This window comes from Pipra filicauda, unplaced genomic scaffold, assembly GCF_003945595.2.
Source record: "Pipra filicauda isolate LSUMZ 115617 unplaced genomic scaffold, ASM394559v2 scaffold239_size1682155_pilon, whole genome shotgun sequence".
Taxonomy (NCBI): Eukaryota; Metazoa; Chordata; class Aves; order Passeriformes; family Pipridae; genus Pipra; species Pipra filicauda.
Window position 1 is genome coordinate 1,132,959 of NW_024104353.1, and position 22,244 is coordinate 1,155,202.

Genomic DNA, 22,244 nt, shown 5'->3' on the forward strand with positions numbered 1-22,244 from the left:
AGCCTTTGTACTCTTATCTCAAGCCCAGCAGCAAATGGGAACAGAAAGGAAAGTCACTTTTTTTCCTGGGTTAGTTTGTGCACTGGTTTCTGAATGCTGCCGGGACAGGGGACACGTGCCAGGCAGGTGGCTCAGGCGACATCCTGTCGGGAGAGGCAGCAGGGTGTCATCACTGGCAGCTCCTGGCATCTTGTCCGAGTGGACAAATCAGGAGAGCTTTCGAATGAGCCCCCTGTGATGTGGCATTCCCTGCAGCAGGATTTACAAGACATTTGAGATTTCCTCTCCAGAACTGCTGTACTGTTTATGGAGCTCTCCCAGCCTCTTGCCGGGCGGTGTGACTGTCAGTGGGATGCGTTAGGTGGTACTGTCACTGTAAAACAGCCTCAACACCAACATGTTCTTGCCATGAATATTCAAGGCAAAGCTCTTTTGAACCTTGGAGAACTTGCAGAGTTCTCCAACCCTCAAAAACTGGCTCAGGCCAGACTTGCAAATTTGCATGTATCTCATAATCCCAAACTGTCTGAACCCCACGTTTGTTCAGGAAACAAAGTTTGTTTTCTTAATTGCTCTCACTCCCGGATTTAAAAATTTAAAAACGTGTTTCCGTGCTGGAGTGATGAGACTGCAGGCAGTGTTGTGCTCACCTGCTCTGCAGAGAAGGGCTCTGCTCGCCTGCGACTCAGCTCAGCCAGGCTCTGTTCACCTCCAGCAGCAATGTCAAGCTAACCCAATTTTGCAGCTGGTATTGAGTGCCAGAGGCAAGCTTTGGAGATGTCTCTTTAATTCCTGCACTTGTAGAATTTTGTGTATATTTTCCCTCCAGTTCCACTGACTCACGCAGTCCTTGGGGGCGGAGGCAGGGGGAGAACACGCAGGCTGTAACCCAGGTCTAATTTACCCATCTGGTACAGCTAGTTGTCAGTGAGCCTTTCCCCCCTCTGTCCACAAAGATAGACCCTCTCAGGGGGTCTGTTTGGCCTCCCAGTTATAATTACGGCAACTCTAGTTTCGTACTTGACTGTCCTAGGCCAGTGCACCTCCTCTGCCGGGCTGTGTGTCCGGGTGATAGCATTCCAGTGGGAAATGCCGCTGAGCTGACAGCGCAGGGCACGCAGCCCCGCGTTGTGCAGGAGCACAGGCTGTCGTGGCACGCTGATCTCTTTATTCTGGACCTGCTTATTTTTTTATAATATCCTTAACAGCACAAACCAGAACTTGAGGTGGGCACCAGTGCAGGTTTTTGGTGCATTTTTTTTAAGGCACAGAACTGGTAATGGGGATCATTGCTCAGGGCCACTGGAGAGATTGAGGGTGTCATTCCTGGAAAGGGAATGCAGCTACCAGATTCTTCGGTGGTCAGAGGGATTTGTGTCTGTAAGAAATGGATTTAGAAATAAGTTACAGTAGCATGGAAGTGACTTTTTCCTTTTTTTTCTTAATCTGTTCAACATGCAGCTACAAAAGCTCTGCCAGTTAGATTTGAATTAAAACCGGCTCCACAAGGTACAAAGGCTCTCGAGCCTCATTGCCGAGACCGGAAATCCATTGTGGCTCCTGATTAGTGCTGGTGAAATCGGAAACCTTTCTTGGGGCAGATAACAATCTCGCAAATGAAAATATAACCTGTTAATCCTGAATTTTAACAGGATGGTTATGCAACTCCAGGCCAAATCCAGGATGTGTCTTATCCGCGTGCCCCTTGGTCAGAAGGGCTTTGCCAATAGGGCAGTGTGGGGTTGCATCCCTGCAGTACCCTCTCCTCAAAGCTCCCCTGCTTTATGCCTGGCCTGTGGCCAGAGGCAGGAGAGGGGTGCTAGGGGTGAGCCTGAGTGCCAAAATTGGGGTTCGTGTGTTGGGACTGCCCCTCTGAACCTCTTGGCTGAAGTACCTTAAGATGGAGCCTCTATTTAATGTTCCTCCCTGTGACAGTCACCACTGCCAGAGGAGGGGTGGTCTGGCTGGGGCCAGGCGTGCTTTTGCAGTCCCATAATAGTCCCTTTAATTATGGGTAACAGTAAGTTCTGGTTTTTCCTATGTTAATAACAAGTTCCAGGGTATAAATAACTCTTCAATTAAAACAAAACACCTAATGATTTACCATTTGACACCTATGCAGTCTGCCGGAGCCTTGGCTGTGCAAAGAATTTTTTCTCCTGTCCTGAATATTTTATAATTGTTTTACAAAGAGCACATGGATGCTCTAGTCATTAAGAAATGCCAACCAAGGTACATTGTGGCACCAGGGAGCAGAGAACAAATAGCTACGCCCGTGCAGCAGCCGGAGGGAATGCTCCTTTCAGACCTGCAGCCCTGGTTTGTTTGACTAGTTCTGTATATTGACCTTTGTTTTTTAAGAAAAACACAAACAATGAGGATTGCTTTCTTGTAGGACCCCTTAACTCCTTCAGAGGCTTTGTGGTGCCTTTTGGTGAGAGCAGCACGTGTGGCTATGTACTGCCAACTGGAATACCTTTGCTGTTCCACTTTAGTTGGCTGTTTGCAGGCAGGTGCTGCATAGCCCTTTGCTTTTTTGCTTTTGGAAGAGCCAGTCTGTATGTAAAAATACATGGAAATAGGCCTGGGGATTTTAATCACATTGGCCAAGGAGATAGGGGTCAGATAGGGGAGAGGGAAATTCACCTCTGCTTTCCGTGGGGAGACATGGAGCACTGACTGTCATTTCCGAGACTGCCTGTGATGTGTTTGATGTGGAGCCTGCGAATGGAGTTGCTTAAATACACAAGTGTGCCTAAAAATATAAAAATAAAAGCAGTGCTATTTTAAGCCTCTAGAATCAGGGATTATAAATAGCCCAGCTAGTGTGTTACTCCTGGCTGGGTGTGTCGGTCCTTAAACATCACAACTGTCACTTCCCTTTGAAGCAGCTTGTTGGCTAATGACTGCGGCTGCAGAGCCTCCTCTGCATTCCCATGTTCTCCTGATAAGCACAGGGCAATGATAAGGTGCTCTCCAGGCTGACAGGTCCATCACACCAACCCTCAAATTGCCATCTTGGGCCAGCAAGCACTCACAAATGGAAGGTGGGTGCAGGCTGGCATGAGCTGCAGAGCTGGAATTCAGTGGAGGGAGGCAACGTTGGCAGGGTACAGTGGAGCTGGGGCTGCTGAACCCCAGACAAAAGGCAAAAAGCTGTGTGGTTGAGCACTGGTTTGGGCCTTGTGAAACGAGGATTTAGCGCTCTCCATTGTCAGGCTTCCTCTGTGACTGGTTGGGATTCATCTTCTCCCATCATTTAGGCTCCTCTTGTGGCCAGTGGAGGAAAAGATGTTTAGAGGGTAATTTCAGCTCACCCTAATGTGCACCTCCGAGATGTGGTGGATGGGCTGTGGTGAGGGAAGCCCGGACAACATGTCTAGGCTTGGCCCTTTGTCTGCTGGAGGTACCTTTATTCCCTGTCCGTGGAAGCAGCAGCAGCTGTGGTGATCCAATATACAAAAGTCTGTGAAGTCAAAAGTCACACAGGTACCTTAAATAGCAAACTTTTGACTTTCTGACTCTCAGAAATCATTTTTGTTTGTCTTTTTTCCAGTGTGGTGGCTGGAAATAAGCACCTTTGATGGTGTGTTCCACAGCCTCTGTACCATGGGCAGGCAGCTGGGGGACAGGCTCTTCCTTGGTGGCCGTTTCCAAGAGGAATTCTGGCCGACTCCTGCACCAAGTGATGATATGTTTATTTGCAATATATGGAGCCAGGAGCTGTCTCTGGGTGATAGGGATCTGGAGACTAGTAAACAAAAGAAGGCAAGGTTGGAACTCAGACTGTAAGAAGGCTTGTTTGGTTCTAAAGAAAACAACTATAAAACCAAATAATGATGGTGCTCAAAAAGGTCTAGAGTGGTGTATCTCAGGACAAGGTACAAATGTGTCTGCCAAGCTTTTGCACTGGTAGGTTGCCAAAATCTGGGTTATTCTCCCAGGGAGCTCTAAGCAGCTTGTACCCAGAAGATGAAGCAAAGGGAGCTTGTTGGTCATTTATTCTTTTGAAAACAAATAGAAATGGGCCGGGAATCTCTCCCGGTGTAGCTGAGTCTTCCTCAGAACAGAGGAGCTTATTTCATGTTCTCTCAGTGGAGGAAAGCTCTCAAATAGCCATTTGCAGAAGAAGCAAAACACCCTGATGTGTGAAGGTTTCCAAGAGTTCATGCTGAATTCTTCGTCTGTAGCCTGATAGTAACACAGAGGAGTTGTGTCCTGACAGGATGCTGCCCTAGCACAGAACAAGCCATGATGGTGATAGAGAAGGTGATTTCCATCGGGGTACAAATGGGTGCAACAACAGTGGTAAATAAAGACCTCACAGGTTCAAACCCTATAAGCTGACAGCTCCATTCCTAAACCTGGATGTCTTCAACTAACCACCTAAAAACAGTATTTGGCAATCTGCTGACTGCAGTGTGCACCTGCCTTCTGCACACTGCTGGCAGTCAGGAAGTTTCTGGGGGGTCTGGACATGGACCTGAAAAGTTACAGTGAAGTGCCAGGCCAAAAATTAGAGCCTTTGTCTGAAAGTGAAGTTGTTACTTCAGTCTGAAAGCAGAGACTTCTCCCATGGCTTGTGTGGTCAGAGCTGCTCCTGGAGGGCAATGGAAGGACTGATTTAATGCTCCATGTCTCTTTCCTTTTACACTGAACTCTTAATCATGCCTGCGTTTGGCTGCAGCTTAGCAGTGAGTGCAGTGCAGAGCCTGAGACCCCTGGGGTGCCGTGAGCACCCAGATCTCCTCTGCCCTGGCCCTGGGGTGTGTTTGCAGCCGAGGTCTACGGCTCTGGGGATGCACACACACACACACACACACACACACACACACACACACACACACACACACATTACGATATGAAGAAGCTCAGTTTGCTTTTTATTCCCTCCCTCCCCCCACACCCCCCCCGCCTTCTTCTTTTCTATAATCATTGCAAAACAGGAACAAATGAGTGTGTCACTTTAAACCATGAAACCACTTAGTCCGTAAAGACAGATTTGGCGTCTTTGTGCTGGCAGTGACAGGCCAGCGTCGCTCCATAGTGATCCCACTGTTCTCCTCGGCCCCGCACCCCGCCGCTGCTCCCCACCCCCTCCGAGATTTGCTCCGTGTTTGCCTGCCTCTGTTTTTGTGGTTGGTAACCAGCAGAAGAATGGAATGGATTTAATGATTTGTTGGCTGTGGTGCTGGCATGATTAAGTCAATAAAGCTGCAAGCTGAAAACAGTGTAGTTACAGTATATGACTTTAACCTTGTTAATGCATGTTTATGTCCTCCTGCCCACTGTATAGCTGTACATTGCATAAAGAAGATCTGACCAATCTTTAACCCATTAAATAATTCATAAAGTGAGAGCAGACATCAGCTACTTGCAGAGCGGATCAGTAACCATGGGGTCAGCAATAACTTTGGCTCCCTGGACCATATCCAGCATGTTTAAACTCTGGTGATGTCACCAGGCAAGCTTCTAACCTTAATCATTTGGATGGGAACAAAGGGAAGTTAACTGTTGACATGCGGTGTCTCTGCTGAAGAAACACTTGCGAGCGTTCTGCAACATCTTTGCCTCACAGGGAACGTGGCCGAGCTCCAGCCTCCAAGCTTCTTTTGTACGCTTCCCTCCCTCCTTACAGCGAAAGTGTGGCTGGCCAAATGTTCAAAGGCACGTGTTTCTTAGACTCCTATTATCTTAAGTGACAGAGACACCAAAATCCCACAGAATTTCAGGGAAATCTTGGCTGACGTGAGAGGATGGTATTTGGAGGCACTTGGAAGGTTTTCTTCATCGTGGATAAATTTCAAATGGAAAATGTCTCCTGCCATGTAAATGGTGGAGAAGGACATATAATGGGGATGGAGCGGGGCTAGGGATGCAGGAGAGGGTGTGGAGTGAAACTGGATAGTTCTTACGGAAGTAAAAAGTTGTCACGATAAAATATCAAGCAGGACTCGCAGAAAAAATCCTAGGATTCTCACCAATAACTACCTCAGCCAGCCTCTTCTTTTCGTACCAGGCAAAACATAGGGCTGACATGTCCTAGCAGCCAACCCTCCCTACACAGCTCCCAGCTGGGCACTGAGGGATTCTCCAGGTGCAGCAATGTCCGTAGCTGTTGGAGCAGCGTCTTTTGCAGCACGTAAGGGTCGAGTCACGGGATCACAGGGCATGTGGCTGGGACATGCTGCGCTCCACTGGGCTGTGCAGCCAGGTTGGAGGCCCTGGGGGACCATTACAACTCGGTATAGTTTAGTGCTGTGCTGAGATGCAACCAGCTGCGGCCGGACCCGGAGGAGAGATGCAGAGAGGAGAACATGACAGTGCTTGTACATGGAGTGAAGCAAGAAAAGCCCTTCCACCTCTCACCGGTGAGCAGCAAGAAGCTGCCGCAGGTCTGCGGGGTCATAATCCGAGGGCATGGGAAAGGTGCCATTTCAGGAGCCTGGAGATGTAAGCCCCATGCTGCCCCAGGAAATTACCCTCATCCCCCTTTTCTGGGACTAACTTTAATTCCTTTTGGAGGGAACCTGAGGCAGAGAGGGCAATGACGAGGCTTGCCCGTAGTCACAGGAAGAATCTACATGTGACGAAACTAGACCTGATCTTGTAGCCCAAGTCCATAGGGATGGCTTTGGCCTGTGACTCAGTTGCAAAACAAACTCACCATTCAAGATCACCTCCTTTAGAGGCTTGGGAGTTCACCTGTAATGATCCCATTTTCCACGTCTCCTCTGACAAATTGCATGCTCACTGTCTCATGAGCTGACCCTCCACTGTTTGTCCAGAGGGACACTTCTTGTGCAGCTGAACTCCTCAGAGGCCTGAATGCCTGTCTGCATGACACAGAGCCAGGGGTGTTTGCAAACAGACCTCCATGATGTGCATGTCTTCATGACTAGGGCTGCTGAGGCTATTAAAGGCACCCAGGTAAAAACTCTCGCATGGTTATTTGTGAGCCAGATGGCTGCGTACAGCAGAGCGTATCTCAGAATCCACCACATCCGCCCAGTAATGAATTTTCCAGGTGCCAAAAGATAGGCACCTTGTGTTGGAGATTAGAGCCAGGACCTTCAGTCTGTTGTTGCCAGAATCTGCAAACAGAGATTGGGAGTGAGACTGACCCCCAGAGCTAGTGCTGATTATTCTCAGTCACTCAGTTTCTTTATGGGTGTGTTATTGAAGACTCTCAACTCAATTTACCCTGCTTTTTTCTTTTCTCGGTTTGGGTTTTGCTTTAATCCAGAACAGCAGTCTCTACATCAGAGAAGATGTTCCACAGTTTGTGGCAAGTCAAATCTGATCTGAGGAGAAATTCCATGTTCCGTTTCCTTTGTTTTTAGCTCGGAACGTTGTGCGATGCACCTGAAAATCTTTCTTTACTGGTCTGTTGATTTCGATGAATGAACCCACATACACCCAGTGATGTTTTATTATCACTCACCCACCATAGGGTATAGAGCAGCTGGTAATTTTTGTGCATTGACTGCATTTTTTTTCTGCTTGATGGAAAACAGAGTCTCTCCAAGCATATGCTAATGCTGAATGGGGGGATCCCAACTTCTGACCCATAGCTAATATCCTGCAAGTCACATGAAGCTTCCATGGATTCTTGAGCTGGAGTTCAAAATGCCTACGTTATCAGCAAATAAACACCATTAATTGCCTCTAATATGACATGCAGTGGTTAAATGACAAGTTCCTTATTAATATGTGTGTATATCAGCCTTTTCAGTGTGTATGAGGGGGAGTATGAAGTGGTAAAATTATTTAAAATTAGTGGGGAGTATTTACAGGAAGGCATAAAGAACTGTCATTTGAGGAAAGCAGCATTTTATGTTCTTGTCCCGGATGACCTTGCTCCAAGGACAAATCAGAGCTTGATGAAATGAAGCTGCAGATGGCTAGTGATCTCAACTCTGTAATAATGAAATGACACCAGAAAAAAATGAGACATCTACAGTTTGTAAATACAATCCGAATGGAAGGGGAGAAAAGGAATTTTTTAAGGGGAGATTGAGTTGACTTGGTTACAACAGTTCAGCTTCGGGTGTTTTAATAATAATTTCCATTTAAAAACATAATGGAATTGCTCCTTGTTCCCCATACTCAAGGTCACCTTAATACATTTTTCTTTTTTAACATGTCAATATCTTGGTTTTAAAAATTTGATCATGAGGACTACCTAGTCTCAGCCTACTTTGTATCCATTATTTTAGCATATTATTGATCACAGCATTTTGTTTTGTAAGTCATGGTGGTGATTTTTGACATCTGATACAACCCTTTTTAGATGTTTGACTAGTTTCGTCTGTTAAGAGAGAATAAGGTTTTGAGAGGTTTAGCACTGAAAAAGTGATGTGATACTTTGTGCCAGAGCACGCTTTGTTTGTGCACTTACATGAGAAATCAGGAGTAAATCTGCTGAGTTTTGCATGCAGGCGGGTTTTCATGCAAAGGGCTTCTGAGCAACCAACTGCTATTGAGAGTGAACACTTGGGCATCTGCCTCTGCAAATTGATCCTTTGCGTGCAAAGGAAAGGGAAAATTCATGGAAACGTTAACTTGGAGAAAGCAGAGGATTTGCAAAGTCTCAGTGATACAGATCACCTCACTGCAGTTCGCAGAGCTTTTCAGAAATGGGCAGGTAGAGAACTGATTTATCCCATTTGCTCAACATTTTATGACTTTCACTTTGTTAGTGTGAAATCTTCAGGTTTTTGGTTTTTTGCTTTTTTTTTTTTTCAGATCTTTTCTGCTCCCCCTAGTATATAAATTCACCAACCAGTCATTGCATTTCCCTGTAGCAGCTTCTGCCGGGTGTTGAGCTAACTTGGCTCCTTTGGAATCTCATTGACACCTCTGAGAGCATGCCTTGACATAACACAAGGATTACTTGAGTCAAACCACTTTATAGATATGAGATGTTGTAGTTTGTCATCACAGCTAATGCAACCTTGTAGAGACAGGCAGAAGGACTACCAGCTGAAATTGGGTGAGATAAATACAGTTTTAGATTATCTCATTGAATTTATAGGCAAGCTGCCCTCCATGAGAATGAGAGCGTGGTGTCAAGGGTTGGAGAATCATGACAGCTGTACAAGCCAAATATAAATATTTTGTTCTTTGCAGAGAATTCAATTTTGGATCTTGACTATATGTTATACAGACAGATACAAAACACCCATCTCTGCATCTTTGGGTGTATACACAGAAAAACAGTAACAGACACAGTTTATGTTAAACAATGGTGGGGAGGGATGAGTCCAACCCTAGACTGCTGCTCTCAGGTGGAAGAAAAGTGTGTTAACACTGTAGGCACCCAGTTCCCACTGCCATCAGGGGTCTGGTATAGCCTCCGTGGGTCTCCAGTCTTCCTGAAAGGTTTGCCTTGCGCTTGGGATGGTGGATCAAAGCTGGTCTCCAGGCTGCCTTCACCCATGGCCTGGGAGTTCACCTGGGCCAGAGGATCTGCTTGCAGGGGAGCTGCTGTTGCTGGAGTCTTGATCGTGCCTCTTTACAAGCAGCACAGTTCCTGGGAGGTTGTGTGTGTCTGTGACACACTATCTCTCCCATCTGGGTTGTCCCTCAGGCTCTTGGCTGCTCCCAAAGCTGTTTCCCATGTTCCTTCTAACAACATGATGCCTCACTGCTTGATTTCCACGTGCCTGCTAAAGGATGCATTTTCATCTAAAAGAAAAATCACTATTGCTATAATTCACTCTGGATTTTCTGTCTTTCTATTGCTCTGATTGCTGTTGCTCTTCAATGACATGTTTTGATAGATGAAACCCGTTCTGAAAATATTGGTAGAGCCTTTGCACAAAAGTGTTAACTAATTTCATTAATTTTTTTAAGAGGGGAAGTGGACTAAGTTCTTATTAAAATTGTGGGTGCATTAGAATTGCACTCTGGATACTTTGATGGGATTTCGTTTTGTTTTGAACAGCATGCAGTATAAGAACAGCTATAGGGAAATGAGTGTTTCATCTGCTTTGCTTTAAGGCAGGAAGGTCCTGATACAATTGCTAGACAGGTGTGGTGATCTTGTCACTGCTCCTAGCAAAGAAGGGGGACTACCTTTCAAGGAAGCTGTGCATGCTCGTGAGGTATGAAAAGAAAGAAACACTTAAAAGAACTTTTTTTTTTTTTAACAAAATTGTATACCCACAGATCACTTACAGTCTTCAAACAAAGCCTTTTCCTGACTGACAGCCCCCACGATAAGCTTAGAAACTTGAGTCTGGCAGTATTTCACATGCTTGTGTATCAAGTAAATGGGTGAAAGATGGGTAAAAAAAAAAAAAACAGATCCACTGAACTGCACAGTTTGTTTTATCAATGTTCATACATTGTGCTAAAGCAAACACGCAAACAAACTGAAAGCTTTGGAGTATTTCTAAGCTGAAAGACTGTTTTATCTTGAAGAGCATCTCTGAATTGCCAGCAGACTAGAGGAGGGAAAAAAGACAGAAAACTTCCAAAGAGTAAATGGAGAGTTTTGTCAAAGGCGAGAAGCTGAGGTAACCCCTGACTTCTGTGTGAAGCAAGTGACAGTGGCATCTCACAGACATCACACTCTTGAGTGGGCTGACACGATCCTTCTGCCAAACCGTGACCCTGGATTTTGTTTACCTTATTTTTATGCATTGGCCAAACAGATTCACCATCTTAGTATCTAGGTGGACTAACAGCTGTGGAGGCCATGATCCTTCTTTGTATAGGTGGCATCAAGGTTTCTTATGGGTCCACACAAGGTTACTGCACATCAGGGGTCTACATGTGGCTTCTGTGTGGTTCTAAGACATGAAACTCCTAAAACCATAAAATTGGGTGAGGCATCTTTAATGCTATTAGTGTTTTATTTGCTCAGTCTGTAGTATTTGTAGAGTGGTTGTGCCTATGAGTCTCATTCCTGGGCTTCAGAGCCAAGTGCTGCCCAAGCATGAAGTCCCCACCACAGAGATGCAGTGCAGCTCCTGAACAGGGTGGGCAGGTGGGAGTGCAGAGAGTAGAGGGGAACAAGGGGCATTAGTTTGAAACCAGTATTTGCATTTCCTCAGCAGAGTGCAGAACTTCCCGTACGTAACACATGTTCTTAAAATACAGAACACAACTCAGTTGGTGAAACTTCACCCCACCCCTAGAGAAGAGCTGTTCCTGCCGAGAGCACGAATCCCCCTGGAGCCCCAGCCCAGCAGCCGGGGCCTGGGAGCGGGTCAGTGGCAGTGGCTCCGCTCAAGACCTGTAGCCATGGTTTTCTGGTTTTGTTTCTTGTTTACTGTGTGATGTCGTGGTAAATACTTCAAACTAAGTTATCTTTGGTTACCAAAAAAAAAAAAAAATCGAACTGGTGGAAAAAGCAGTTTGTCCCCTTCTCGTACTTACAGCAAACATCCACCCTGGGCGAGCATTGCCTTTGGTCTTTTGCTTTTGTGCTGCGGCTCATCTCAACAACCCTTCTGCTTTAAGCTCTGTAATCCCTGGATTCAGCTGGATGCCCCACTGGAAGTGGAGGGGATATTTCTCAAATTAGCAGTGTCTTTTGCAATGGAATAAACTTTTTAAATGCAGGTACTGGAAGTATTTTTAATTAGCCACGTTTCCTTTCTTCCACTGCTGCTAATGCTTTCAGTGAGGAAGTGCAGCCTTTTCCCAACTCTGCAAATATCTACCGAAATTTGCAGTGCTGCCTGCCTCTCTCAGTAACCTTGCCGTGACCTGGTTATCTGTTAGAGCCACAAAGAATTCAGTCTCTAATTAGTCCATCTGTTAACTATTGAAATTCATGACTTGGTTTTATTGTCTGAGTCTTTACCATAATGCTGAATGGTCTCACCTGGCAGCTTATTTCTTATAAAGCAAATGTGCCTTTCCAAGAGCCATTTTGGTGCAGATAACTGTCTTTTCAGCATTGGACAAATGACTCTGTCTAGCAGCCTGCAGTCCCCTTCCTGCCCTCACTGAAATAAATTGTACATCTCAAATAGCTCTGGGCTTAAGTCAATACAATTTAACATGTACAATTTCTTTGTTATATTCTTTGGAGTTACACCGTAAGAGCAGATGGGAAAGTTTAATAATGATAAATGAGTTTAGTGTTTTCACATAGTCCTAAAAAACAATGAATGCTCTTTATTAAAGATTAGAGGGATTTTTACATACTTGCCAAGGAGCGATTAAAGCTCTGGTTCAGATCCTCGGAAAGTCTTGCTTTTAAATTCTTTTTGGACTGTTTGTTAATGAGGATTCAGAGGAATTAGGGGCCATAAATTTCCTCATTCTCGCTTAAGTGAAGCCACAAAGTGATTACTGGATATATAACTAAGTGCTGAGGACTGAAGTTTATCAACCACGTTCACGCAGAACAGTTCATCTCCGCGCTTATTCTCTGCAGTTGTGCATCTTGTACGTAGTCAGATGATGTGTCTGGGCAGGTCGAGCTCGCCAGTGGATTTTTGGAAGGATGTAGATTCATGAATGGACGTGGTAGGTCTCAGTGGGACTGCTTGCACGCCTTCCATCAGGCAGTTGCCTGATGGTTTGTTGGACCAGGCCCACACTCGCTGCTGGGCGCGGGAATGGGCAGATGTGTTTGCCCATCGTGCACAGCTGGGCGGCTGCAGGGCACTGGTTTCACTGGGCTGTGCAGTGGCTTGTACAAGTGCAGTCAGTGGTGGAACACTGACACGAGCAGTATACATTCCTGCAAGCCTGGAGCCTGATTCTTTCCTCCTTGCTCTTGAAACTGGTGCATAAGATACAAAGTCAAAACTGCACAGTTAGTCCCAGTGCCTTTTTGAAATTGCCCCACCGGGAAGCCCAGGGAGTGCTGCAGGAGCTCCGGACCTGCTGCGTGAAACTTTGCCTGGCAACAAGAACACACTCTCCAATTCCAGGTCTGTGTGGTGTGCCAGTTGGTTAGGGATTCTGGCCATATTAATATGGGTTTGGGGAGGGGAGAATGGCAAAAAAACCCTGATACCTACATGCAAATGTCTTTTTTTTTTTTTTAAGTCAAAGAATCAGAACCCCCTGTAGCCATCTGTACCCTCCATTGTACAGCTCAGCCACACGGCCCCTCGGGTGGGAACACCCACTTCCATCATTCCAGGCTTCAGCACCAGAATCCTCTCTTTGCTGTCTTCCTGTGTTTTGTAGTGGGATTGTCCAAACTACAGATGAGTTAAGATTATGGCTGGTTTGTCTTGGCCTTACTATGGGAAGGAAAGTGATTTTTCTTGGGGAGCGATGAAAAGGAAAAATGTTTAAAGTTCATTAACCTTTGGTACAGATAGCAGTGTCCTTTAGACTACACCAGAGCTATTCTTAGTCATGACGTGCAAGTGGTTATTTTTTATTGTACAGGAATACAGTAGTTCCCACTAGTGGTGAAAAGAGAGAACTTTTTCCTTTTCCTTTCTGTTTTTTTTTTTTTTTTTTTTTTTTTTTTTTTTTTTTTTTTTTTTTTTGGTTTAACCTAAATGTGAACTTGTAGAAGGCAAGATTTTGAATTAATTCCTTGTCTTTCTATCTATGCTATTTTGTCCTAATTTCCCCCAAAGCAAACTGTATATCTATAGATTGTTTCTTTACTGGCTAATTAAGTGTTATACAACTTTGCTCTGAAAAACCCAACAACCCATTCTGTGTATTTGCAAATGAACTTCACTGATTGTCATTATTGCTATAGGGTGCCTGCAGAAAATCCCATATAATTAAGCTGTTGTACCGCCACAGCACCAGAGCAACAATTAGTAATGTGATTTACACTTCTTTACCATTAATAATATGGAAAAATCAACATTATTTTCTTGATGATGTTTAGGAGAAATTAGAATGAGGTGGACATGATTAGGAAAAGAGACTTTAATGTTATGACTTGTTAATGCAGTAGCCCAGAGCAAGACATCAGAATGATTGTCCTTGCACTAAACTCATTTGCTTCAGTAAGCACAGACCCTCTGCACGCAACAAGACAAGTTTGGAGGAAATTGGATAGATGGCAGGGATTTTGGTGGTATGAACATTTCAGTGTCTTTCATGTGCAGAGTACACAAACTGAATCCCTCCACTTTCAAATATTCCCCCAGAGGCAATCTGCATTATTCAAAGCTTAACTGTGGCTGCAGAATCCTGTCTGACATGAAAGCAGAGTGCCAGCTTTACGTGAACTTTCATATTTACATCTGTAGTAAATCATATTTACTTTTTTCCTCCCCTTCTCTTTTTCTGTGGGAGAGAGGGAGTAAAATGGGTAGGAGGGAAGGAGGAGGAGGAGAGATGTCCAGCAGAATTGTAAGCAAAGCACCGGTAATAAAATCTAGTCTTATGAGACTGCCCATGAATAGGAATGATAATGAGAGCAGTGATGAGCTGCAGGTTTGTGTCTTTTAGTAAATTATCTAGCAGGCATTTACATTTCATCAATTGTGCTTTTGCATAATAGACCGAAGTGCTATAACAAAAGGAGGCACCATAAAAATGAGTAATTTCAGTGACCTTCTTGGTAATCCCTCTTACAAAGAATATCTTGGAAGGAGTTGGGTGATTCCTCATGGTGAAGCTTTTGTGGAAAGGTGCCCCAGGCCCGAGAAGCTTTCCTGGTGACAAATGCCTTCCAAGGCTTTCTTCTGGCCACTCTGAAACATGGCTCGTATCCTGTTTTCTCCATCTGAGCATGCTTCTAATTGTCAGATGTCAAAAGGCAACAACCATTTTCTTCTTGCTTATCTCCTGATAACATTGATTCTCAAACAAAGGATGTGGGCTTCCATTCTGAAAACAAAGGAAGCATGGCCCAGCTAAGGATGCTGGATATAATATACATACTTCTGCCTGCCAATAATAACAAAACATCATAAATAATGTAGAAGCTGGATGTGAAAATGGAGAATAGGGAATACGCTGGTGCTGCTGTTCCTGGATACAGCACTCACAGATTCTTGTCCTCAGTGAGGCCTTGACTTATTCCCTCGTTTTGCTCTTGTATTTCCCTGAATACCTGCCAGCTCTTAAGAGCTCTTTTTTTTTTTTTTTTTTTTTCCATTTTGGGTTGTGTCTTCATCATGTTCTTGAATTTTTTTCTTTTCTCCCCAACATGCTCTTTCTTTGGAGGCAAGTCCTCAGCTGTCAAAGCCAACTCAGATCTTCCACTGAGAACTTAAAACAAGGCTGGTTTGCACCAGACAGGATTTGGACCCACTGCATTCATTACTGATTTGTGTCCAGGCATTTTTGCATCTTCTCCTTTTCTTTCTCAATGACCTCTCCTCATTCCTCTGATCATGGAATTCACAAAAACCACTTCAATTCCAGGCCCACATTTTCCCCATCTCTCTGAGTTCCTGGTCTGATGGCACCTTTTCCCCTCCTCTCTCTTTAGTTTGCTCTTTTTCTGTAGCCTTCTCCTTTACATTCACGTGCCAAATCCTACCCTGATGCAACTTTCCTTTCCTTCTGTCTTTCAGTGTAACAGTTGGAGAACTGGTGGGAAATGTGACGCTTTACTCACTGCCAGCCAGGCAGCCCTGACTGCAGCAGTGATAGTGGATCAGTTCCACAGCCTTGGGCTACTCATGAAGAATTTTGGATTAACCTTTTGCTTGTCTCACTTCTTGTTGTGCTGATGCTCAGATATCAGAGCAGTCCCCTGCACCTCACTGTAACACGCAGGTCTATGTGAATCCATGAAGTGTTTTCGCCTTGGGACAGCCAAAGACCAGAGAGAGGGCATCAGCAGAGAGGATAAGGGCTTCTGTTGTTACCTCCCTGATGAGATTAATTTTCTTTTTTCCGTCTTTCTTGGCAGGATCAAAATCCTGGAATTGTTGCCAGACTTCAGGAGCCAGGCTCTATCCCAAGTGGGGGCTCTGTGCCGGCACCAACCACGGTCAATGGGTACACGATGAGGAACCATTTACTGAAGCAGCAAATAATGAAGCGACAGCTGATGCAGGTACGATGCCTCTGTGGGGTGCTGTGCTGTCCCCCTCACTGGGAAGGACAGGACTGACTGGAATGAGGAAATCATCAGTCAGCAAACACCAGGGAGTGACCCTGGAATTGCTAGGCTGAGTCAGACTAAGGCTGTGGTGAGTCTAGGCCAAGAGAAGCCAAGGCCAAGTGCTGCTCAGCGAGTCTCAGAGCAGATCTGCCCCCGCGTATGCAAGGGAAGGATTTGGTCACTTCCATATTGCTGCCGTCATCCTTGGTCAGCCACAGAGCTGGGAGGGAAGATGCAGAGCAGGGAGGCTTGGAGAGTGAGTCAGCCTCAGGAGACATGTTCTCCTTGCTTGCCTTTCTCTCTGGTTCCCTGGGGATTTACCAGAGCAGATGCTAGACTCCAGTTTGTCCAGGACTTGACCGGTCTCTTTAGCAACAGAAGCCCCTGTAGGATGTTTGTAATAAGCTGTGTGAGGAAGCCAGGGTGGGGGAATCCCACAGATGAGTTGGGTGAGGCAGCTCTGACCATGTGCCTCTGACTTTCTGAGCGTGCTGCTCGATTTGGGTCAAGGAGACTCGTTTCTGCAGATGAGAAATGAGATGAGAAGTAGCTCAGTAAAACCCTCAGCGAAGCCGTGTCCTGCCCATTGATCAAACTCCCTTTCAAAGCCAGCTCTGCCTCCCTGATATTGTTTGGCTTCAAGTTTTACTGGGCTGCTCTAACACAGCAGGAGTCAGCCCTCAGCTCCCACCATCCACAGACAGCTCCCCAGCTCACAGCTACTGTTCACAGCAGGGATGCGAGTGCAGTGGTAAGTTCTGGGTTCTGGTTCAAATCAGGTCACTTGGAGTAACCCATCAATTCCTTGCTGAGGGAGCACCTGCTGTGGATCCCTGGCTCCCTGTGTTCTGGTTAAAGGTGGCAACCAGCTCACAGGGGAATGGTACACAAGGGCAGAGATGTCCTCCAGACAGGGTAAAGGCCACCAGTGCTCTCCTGCTTGTGAGTGTGTCCCTGCAATGCTGCCACACAGTCTGGTCACTAATGGACTTCTGGGCACTTTTTGTCCCCTGATCTGGTGCTTCAGAGAACACATCCAGATAGTCTGCACAAGAGGCACTGGGGAGATGCCAGGATTCCTGCAGCCTCCAGCTGCAGCACACTTCACTCATAGGCTGATGAATACGGGAGTCTCCATGTTAGTCCAGCTCCCCTTTGGCTGTCTGCACAGCATCTGCTGAAGGCTGCGCTTCCCAACGCTGGGCTGTCATCAGGACACCTTAGCAAGAAGGGCCATGTGAGCAATTATGGTCTGAAATGAACTGTCTGGGCTGAATCTCATCAGAGGAGGCGGGGGGGTGTATGGAAGACGTTGTTAATGATAACAGTGGCTAGACTTCAAGTGTCTGCTGCTCTTGCTTGTCAAGAGACTACAACTTGACTATTATGCCCCTTGTCTTCCAGGAAAAGCAGAGACAAAACATGCTAGGAGTAACATCTGAGCAGAGGAGTTTGTTTGCAGCTCAGCAGATAAACCAGTTTCAAGGTAAGGAGGGAAATGGCATGCTATGAAAATCCTTAAGAAGCCGGGGCCTGAGGTCTAGTTAAATACGAACACTTAATGTTTCTCTGCCCTGAATTAAAAGCATTTCACATTTTACCACATATCTTGAGATACCCCCATTTCCTTATGGCTCGGGTATAATTCTGTTACAAATAACACAGAGGAGAGGCCCATGACATGGAAGAGAAAGAGCAGGATTTTTTAAAGGTTCTGCCACATTTCCAGGGTACTCACAGCTAACGTGTCTCTCTGCCCACAGCCGTGCAACAGCCCCTTCCCGCTGACTGCAACCAGGTGATGCCGGCTCCTCCGCCCAACCACCGCATGCTGCCTTCGAACCCGGCCATGCTGCAGAGCACCCTGGGCTCTGGCATGGCCCCAGCCACTGCCAGCCAGAGCAGTGGGACCATGGTGATGATTCCACACAACCCTGGCAAGCAGCAGGGGATTTTCCCACCTAATTCTGACTTTAACATCCCCCTGCGGCCAAGCCAGAACTCACTGGGCATGAACTCGGGGTGCCAGACGGTGCACAGCCACTCCACTGTGCGGCCGGGAATGCCGATGGGAGGCTTCAGTTCTGGTTCCTTAACAAATCACTCTGCAACACAGCAACACTTGAGGCAGCCGAGTATGCCAAGAATCCCCAATGTCTACCCCAACTCATCTGGCCAGATGTGGACACCGACTACTGTGCCAAGGATGCCAAATCAAAGCCAAATGGATACCAGCATGCAGCAGTTCTCCGGGAACACGCTCTTCTCCAAACAGAGCGTGAGGCCGAGCACACCGGGTCAGGCGTTCTCCCAGCAGGCCGTGGTGCCGCCGAATCAGATCGCTCCCGGCGTGCAGGTCAGGCAGATGCAGAAACTGAGCATGGGACAGTCTGGCCAGGGCTTGAGCTCGATGAGTAATCAGAACTTGAGACACAATTTAACCAGGGGACCGTTGCCAGCTATGAATGTTATGAAATCGGTGCCGCAGGGAGTGTCCAGTTTTAACCACCTCAATCCCACCCCAGGCCTCGGCCCACCGAGCTACCCTTCCAGTGGGCAGCCGCCCGACGCCTTCAGCAGGATGAGCGCCACTGCTGAGCTGCCGCAGTACGACTTTGTGTCCCAGCACAGCAATTCCATCCTGCCCGCCAACTGCAGCGACACCGACTTCCTCGACTCCCTCATGAAGAACAGCAGCAGCAGCAACGACGAAGAGTGGTTGAACAATCTGACAATGATAGATGACATTTTGGGACAGCACGCTCAAAGCTCTGGACACGTTTAGCTCGGAGAGAAGCAGCCTCGTTGTAAATAACTCACATATGGCTTCAAACAGAACAGACAACCCATGAAAGCCGCCACCTCGTTCAATACAGAGTGAACAGACTCAGCCAATTCTTTGCCTGCATCAAAGCTTAATATTGGCAGTTTTTCAGATGACTGTATATATTTGAATATTTTGTAAATTATGTTTTCCTAAACCTTAAATGTAGAAGTATTTATACTTCTTTGCTGGACTCTTTGTAAATAAATCTATAGCATAACTTTTGGTTTTATTATAGGGATTTCATTATACCTTGTTATAAATATGCAAATAATATTGTTAGTTTCAGTAATACTGTGTATTACAGCATAAAATACTTATGTTTTTGACATAACTTAACACATGATCTAGGGGTGTCATTGCAACCAGACTAAGCAGGAATCAAATGTGGCATCTGTTCTCTCATATCAAGAGGAAAGATTGAAAAGTTGCATTAAAAAAAATAAAATCCCTAAAAGGAGCTGCTGATTCCCCCATAGCTCAGTCTTGCAGCCCAGTCAGTGTATGTAGGTCCCATCCAGGCCCGCAGTGCATACAGGGATCTGTCTGCAGAGATCCCTTTGCCAGATCCTGGGCATGTTCTCAGCTTGATACACTCCAGTAGGTCAATTCGACCCTGACAATGCACCGTCGCTGTCCTGCAGTGAGGGTGTGGTTGTGACGTTCCAGCTGCTGACCAGGGTGTGTCCATGAGCCCGGGGGTTGCAGGAGTGGGGGCTCAGCGTGGCGTGGCCCGTGGTGGGTCACACTGAAGAGGAGGCACTGCCCGGCCTGCAGCCGCTGAACCCGTCAGCGAAAAGGTAGCTCTGGTTTGTGCACCTCTGCCATGTATATTTGTAGTGTACAGGTGATTTGTTCCTGGTTTTAAGGCTTTTCATAATTTCTGTTTTAATGTGAGACTTTTTTCAGGGGAAAAGTCTATAAACATTAATAGTTAATTTTTGATGTTTTTCTGTCAGCTACTATTGTCCTATGTATATTTAAGAGTCTGTTTATAAAAGATTCACTGTACTGTAAACTTCTTAAAATGTTCATACTTTGTGTAATCATATTTTAATAGTCACGTCATACTTCGCAATACATTTGTAATATAACGTCAGCTTCAAGCACAGAATGTTTTTTTCTTCATACCATAATAAACTGCCAGGGGAAAATTGCATATCCTTTATGTGCTCATTTCTCAGCTACAGCATTTCGTACCTGCAGATATTTGAATTAATTTGATTTGTCCAGGATGCTACAACGTCAATCTAATAACATGTACAAATGTGTATGTGCTGTTAGTAGAAGCAGTGGGCTAGATGGAGAGTTGAAGCAGGCTTTAATTTTATTTTAAGATGGGATTGCTTAGGCCCACTGTCCTTTTCCAGTGTAATTATAAGTGAATGTGAAATTAATCTCTGTTGGGTTTTTGTTGTTTTGTTTTTTTTACATAGCACCATGTTTATTTAAGTGACAGTTCTCGTGTATAAACACCGAGGGTGAGGTGGTGAGGAGGGGACCTTGCTCATTCCGTGTCGCCTGCGAGGGCAGTGGCAACTATGGAATGTCACTCCTTTGACACAGAAATTGTCTGATTGGAGAGCTGATGCCTGTCCTGTGGGAGGCCAGGCTGGGAGGAAGGGTAGGAAGGAACAGGAAAATTTTAGTAACGTTAAGTAAGTGCACAAATAGAATCTGGAGCTATAATTGCCTCCATTTAACCGAGCCAGACACCGCCCCAGCTTCCTAGAGCTGGTGCAGAAAATGTGTCGGTGCTGCCCTTTGTCCCAGGGCATGCTGTGGGCATGGCAAGGCTGAGGAAATCTCCTGGGGGGATTCCATGCTGGAGGGAGGGGTTTGGCAAGGTCATTCCTATCCTGGAATGGGTCATTCCAGAAGACTGTTCTCCAGAGCTGGATGGCAGAAAACAGCTCCTGGAGTAAAAAATGAGAGGGGATATTCAGGGTTTAAAGCAGTTGGGCCCACAGTCTGCTGGTGGTGCTCACATGGGGAGGAGACCACTCCGAGTAAAACCACCCCAGGCATGTCAGGTCCTTCTGGCTTCCTGATGGCACTGGCAGGTCCTCACGGAGCAGCTCTGAGGGGAATGACCCCAACCAGCTTTGTCTCGAGACTGGCATGCACCTGTATGAAACCAGGGCGAGGAGGAAAGAAGCCAGTTTTTCCAGCAAAGCAAACCAAACAATTGCCCAAAACAGGCTGTAGAACTCGGTAAGTGTCTGAAAGAGGCAGAAATGCCGACTTGCCTCCAGACAGCAGAGAGGGGGAGAAATGCCCATGAGTGTGTCTGTGGTGAGGACAAAGGTGAGTTTGTTTGGCTGTGAAAACTGGCACCGTTTCAGCAGCTTTTCTGTCACGAGCTGTGTCCTGCCAGGACACAGGGAGCTTCAGGCAGCAGCAGATCTGACCACACGTCTGGATCCAGAGGCACCTGAGCCCTCCAGGCCAACAGAACAGCAGGCACTGGTGGCAGAGAAGGCTACTGCCTGCACACTCCTCTTTGGGATATTAATAAAAATAGCAAAAGTGCCATCTTTTCATTCTTCATTTTGTTTGTGTCAATGCATACTTCAGTTTTTCAGTTCCGCAGGATTTGGGTTAAAAACAGTGCAGGGAGGATGTCTTCAAAAGCCAAATGTTCCCCACAGAATTTACAGAAAACAGTTTATCTTGTACCTGTGTTGCGTACCCACTTATTTGCACTCTTTTTTTGTTTTTTTTTTTTGTTGGTTTTTTTTTTGTTTTGTTTTGTTTTTTGGGTTTTTTTTGTTTGTTTGGGTTTTTTGTTTGTTTGGGTTTTTATCTAGCTTTTCAGCTGGTAGAGCTTTTCACCCCTCCATATCCCAGTTCCTTGCGCCTGAAAGGGAATGATGATCCTTCGTTGCCACAGAGGTGGTGTGAAGAGTCAGGACTATATCAAGCTTGGAAGAAGAACAGGACTAAGTATAATTATTATTATCCTGCTGTCTCTGGTGGCACTTGAAACCGCTGATTAGTAAACATGTCTTTTGGGGAGTTGGCACAACCGCAGTGGCCAGTGCCCTGCTTGGGTTGCAGCCCAGGAGTGGGGCTGCTGCCTCTCCCTGGGTCAGCCGGCAGCTCAGGCTGGAGCACAGGCACAGGGATGTGTGGTGTGAAGGCATAATGACTGTGGAGGAACATTGCAGGAATTGGAGCATCAGCATGGCAGTCCTGGTTGGTGTCACAGTTAATGATCACAATAAATTGTCTGTTTTGTTCTGTAAAATACCTCTGTCTGTACTTTGCCTTCCCTTTTCTTCTCTCTGTTTAAAGTGTGAAAATGCCCAAAGTCTTATCCTGCCTTCCCTCTCATGGTCTGTGTCACTAAGGTAAATAGTTACAGCTAGTGAGGGCTAGTGAGGGAGTAGCACTAAATATGTCTGCATTGTT

General features: G+C 46.0%; 1 protein-coding gene across 1 annotated transcript in view; it reads left to right on the forward strand.

Annotated features, from left to right (window-relative positions):
• MAMLD1 (mastermind like domain containing 1) overlaps window positions 1-19,989 on the forward strand; it is an 81,616-nt gene extending 61,627 nt beyond the window's left edge. Inside the window, exons 3-5 of the mRNA XM_027716523.2 lie at window positions 15,812-15,958; window positions 17,411-17,492; window positions 17,770-19,989. Of these exons, the coding sequence (XP_027572324.2) occupies window positions 15,812-15,958; window positions 17,411-17,492; window positions 17,770-18,791 (1,251 nt within the window). The 3' untranslated portion in view covers window positions 18,792-19,989. The remainder of the gene's footprint in view (window positions 1-15,811; window positions 15,959-17,410; window positions 17,493-17,769) is intronic.
• Window positions 19,990-22,244: the final 2,255 nt, after the last annotated feature.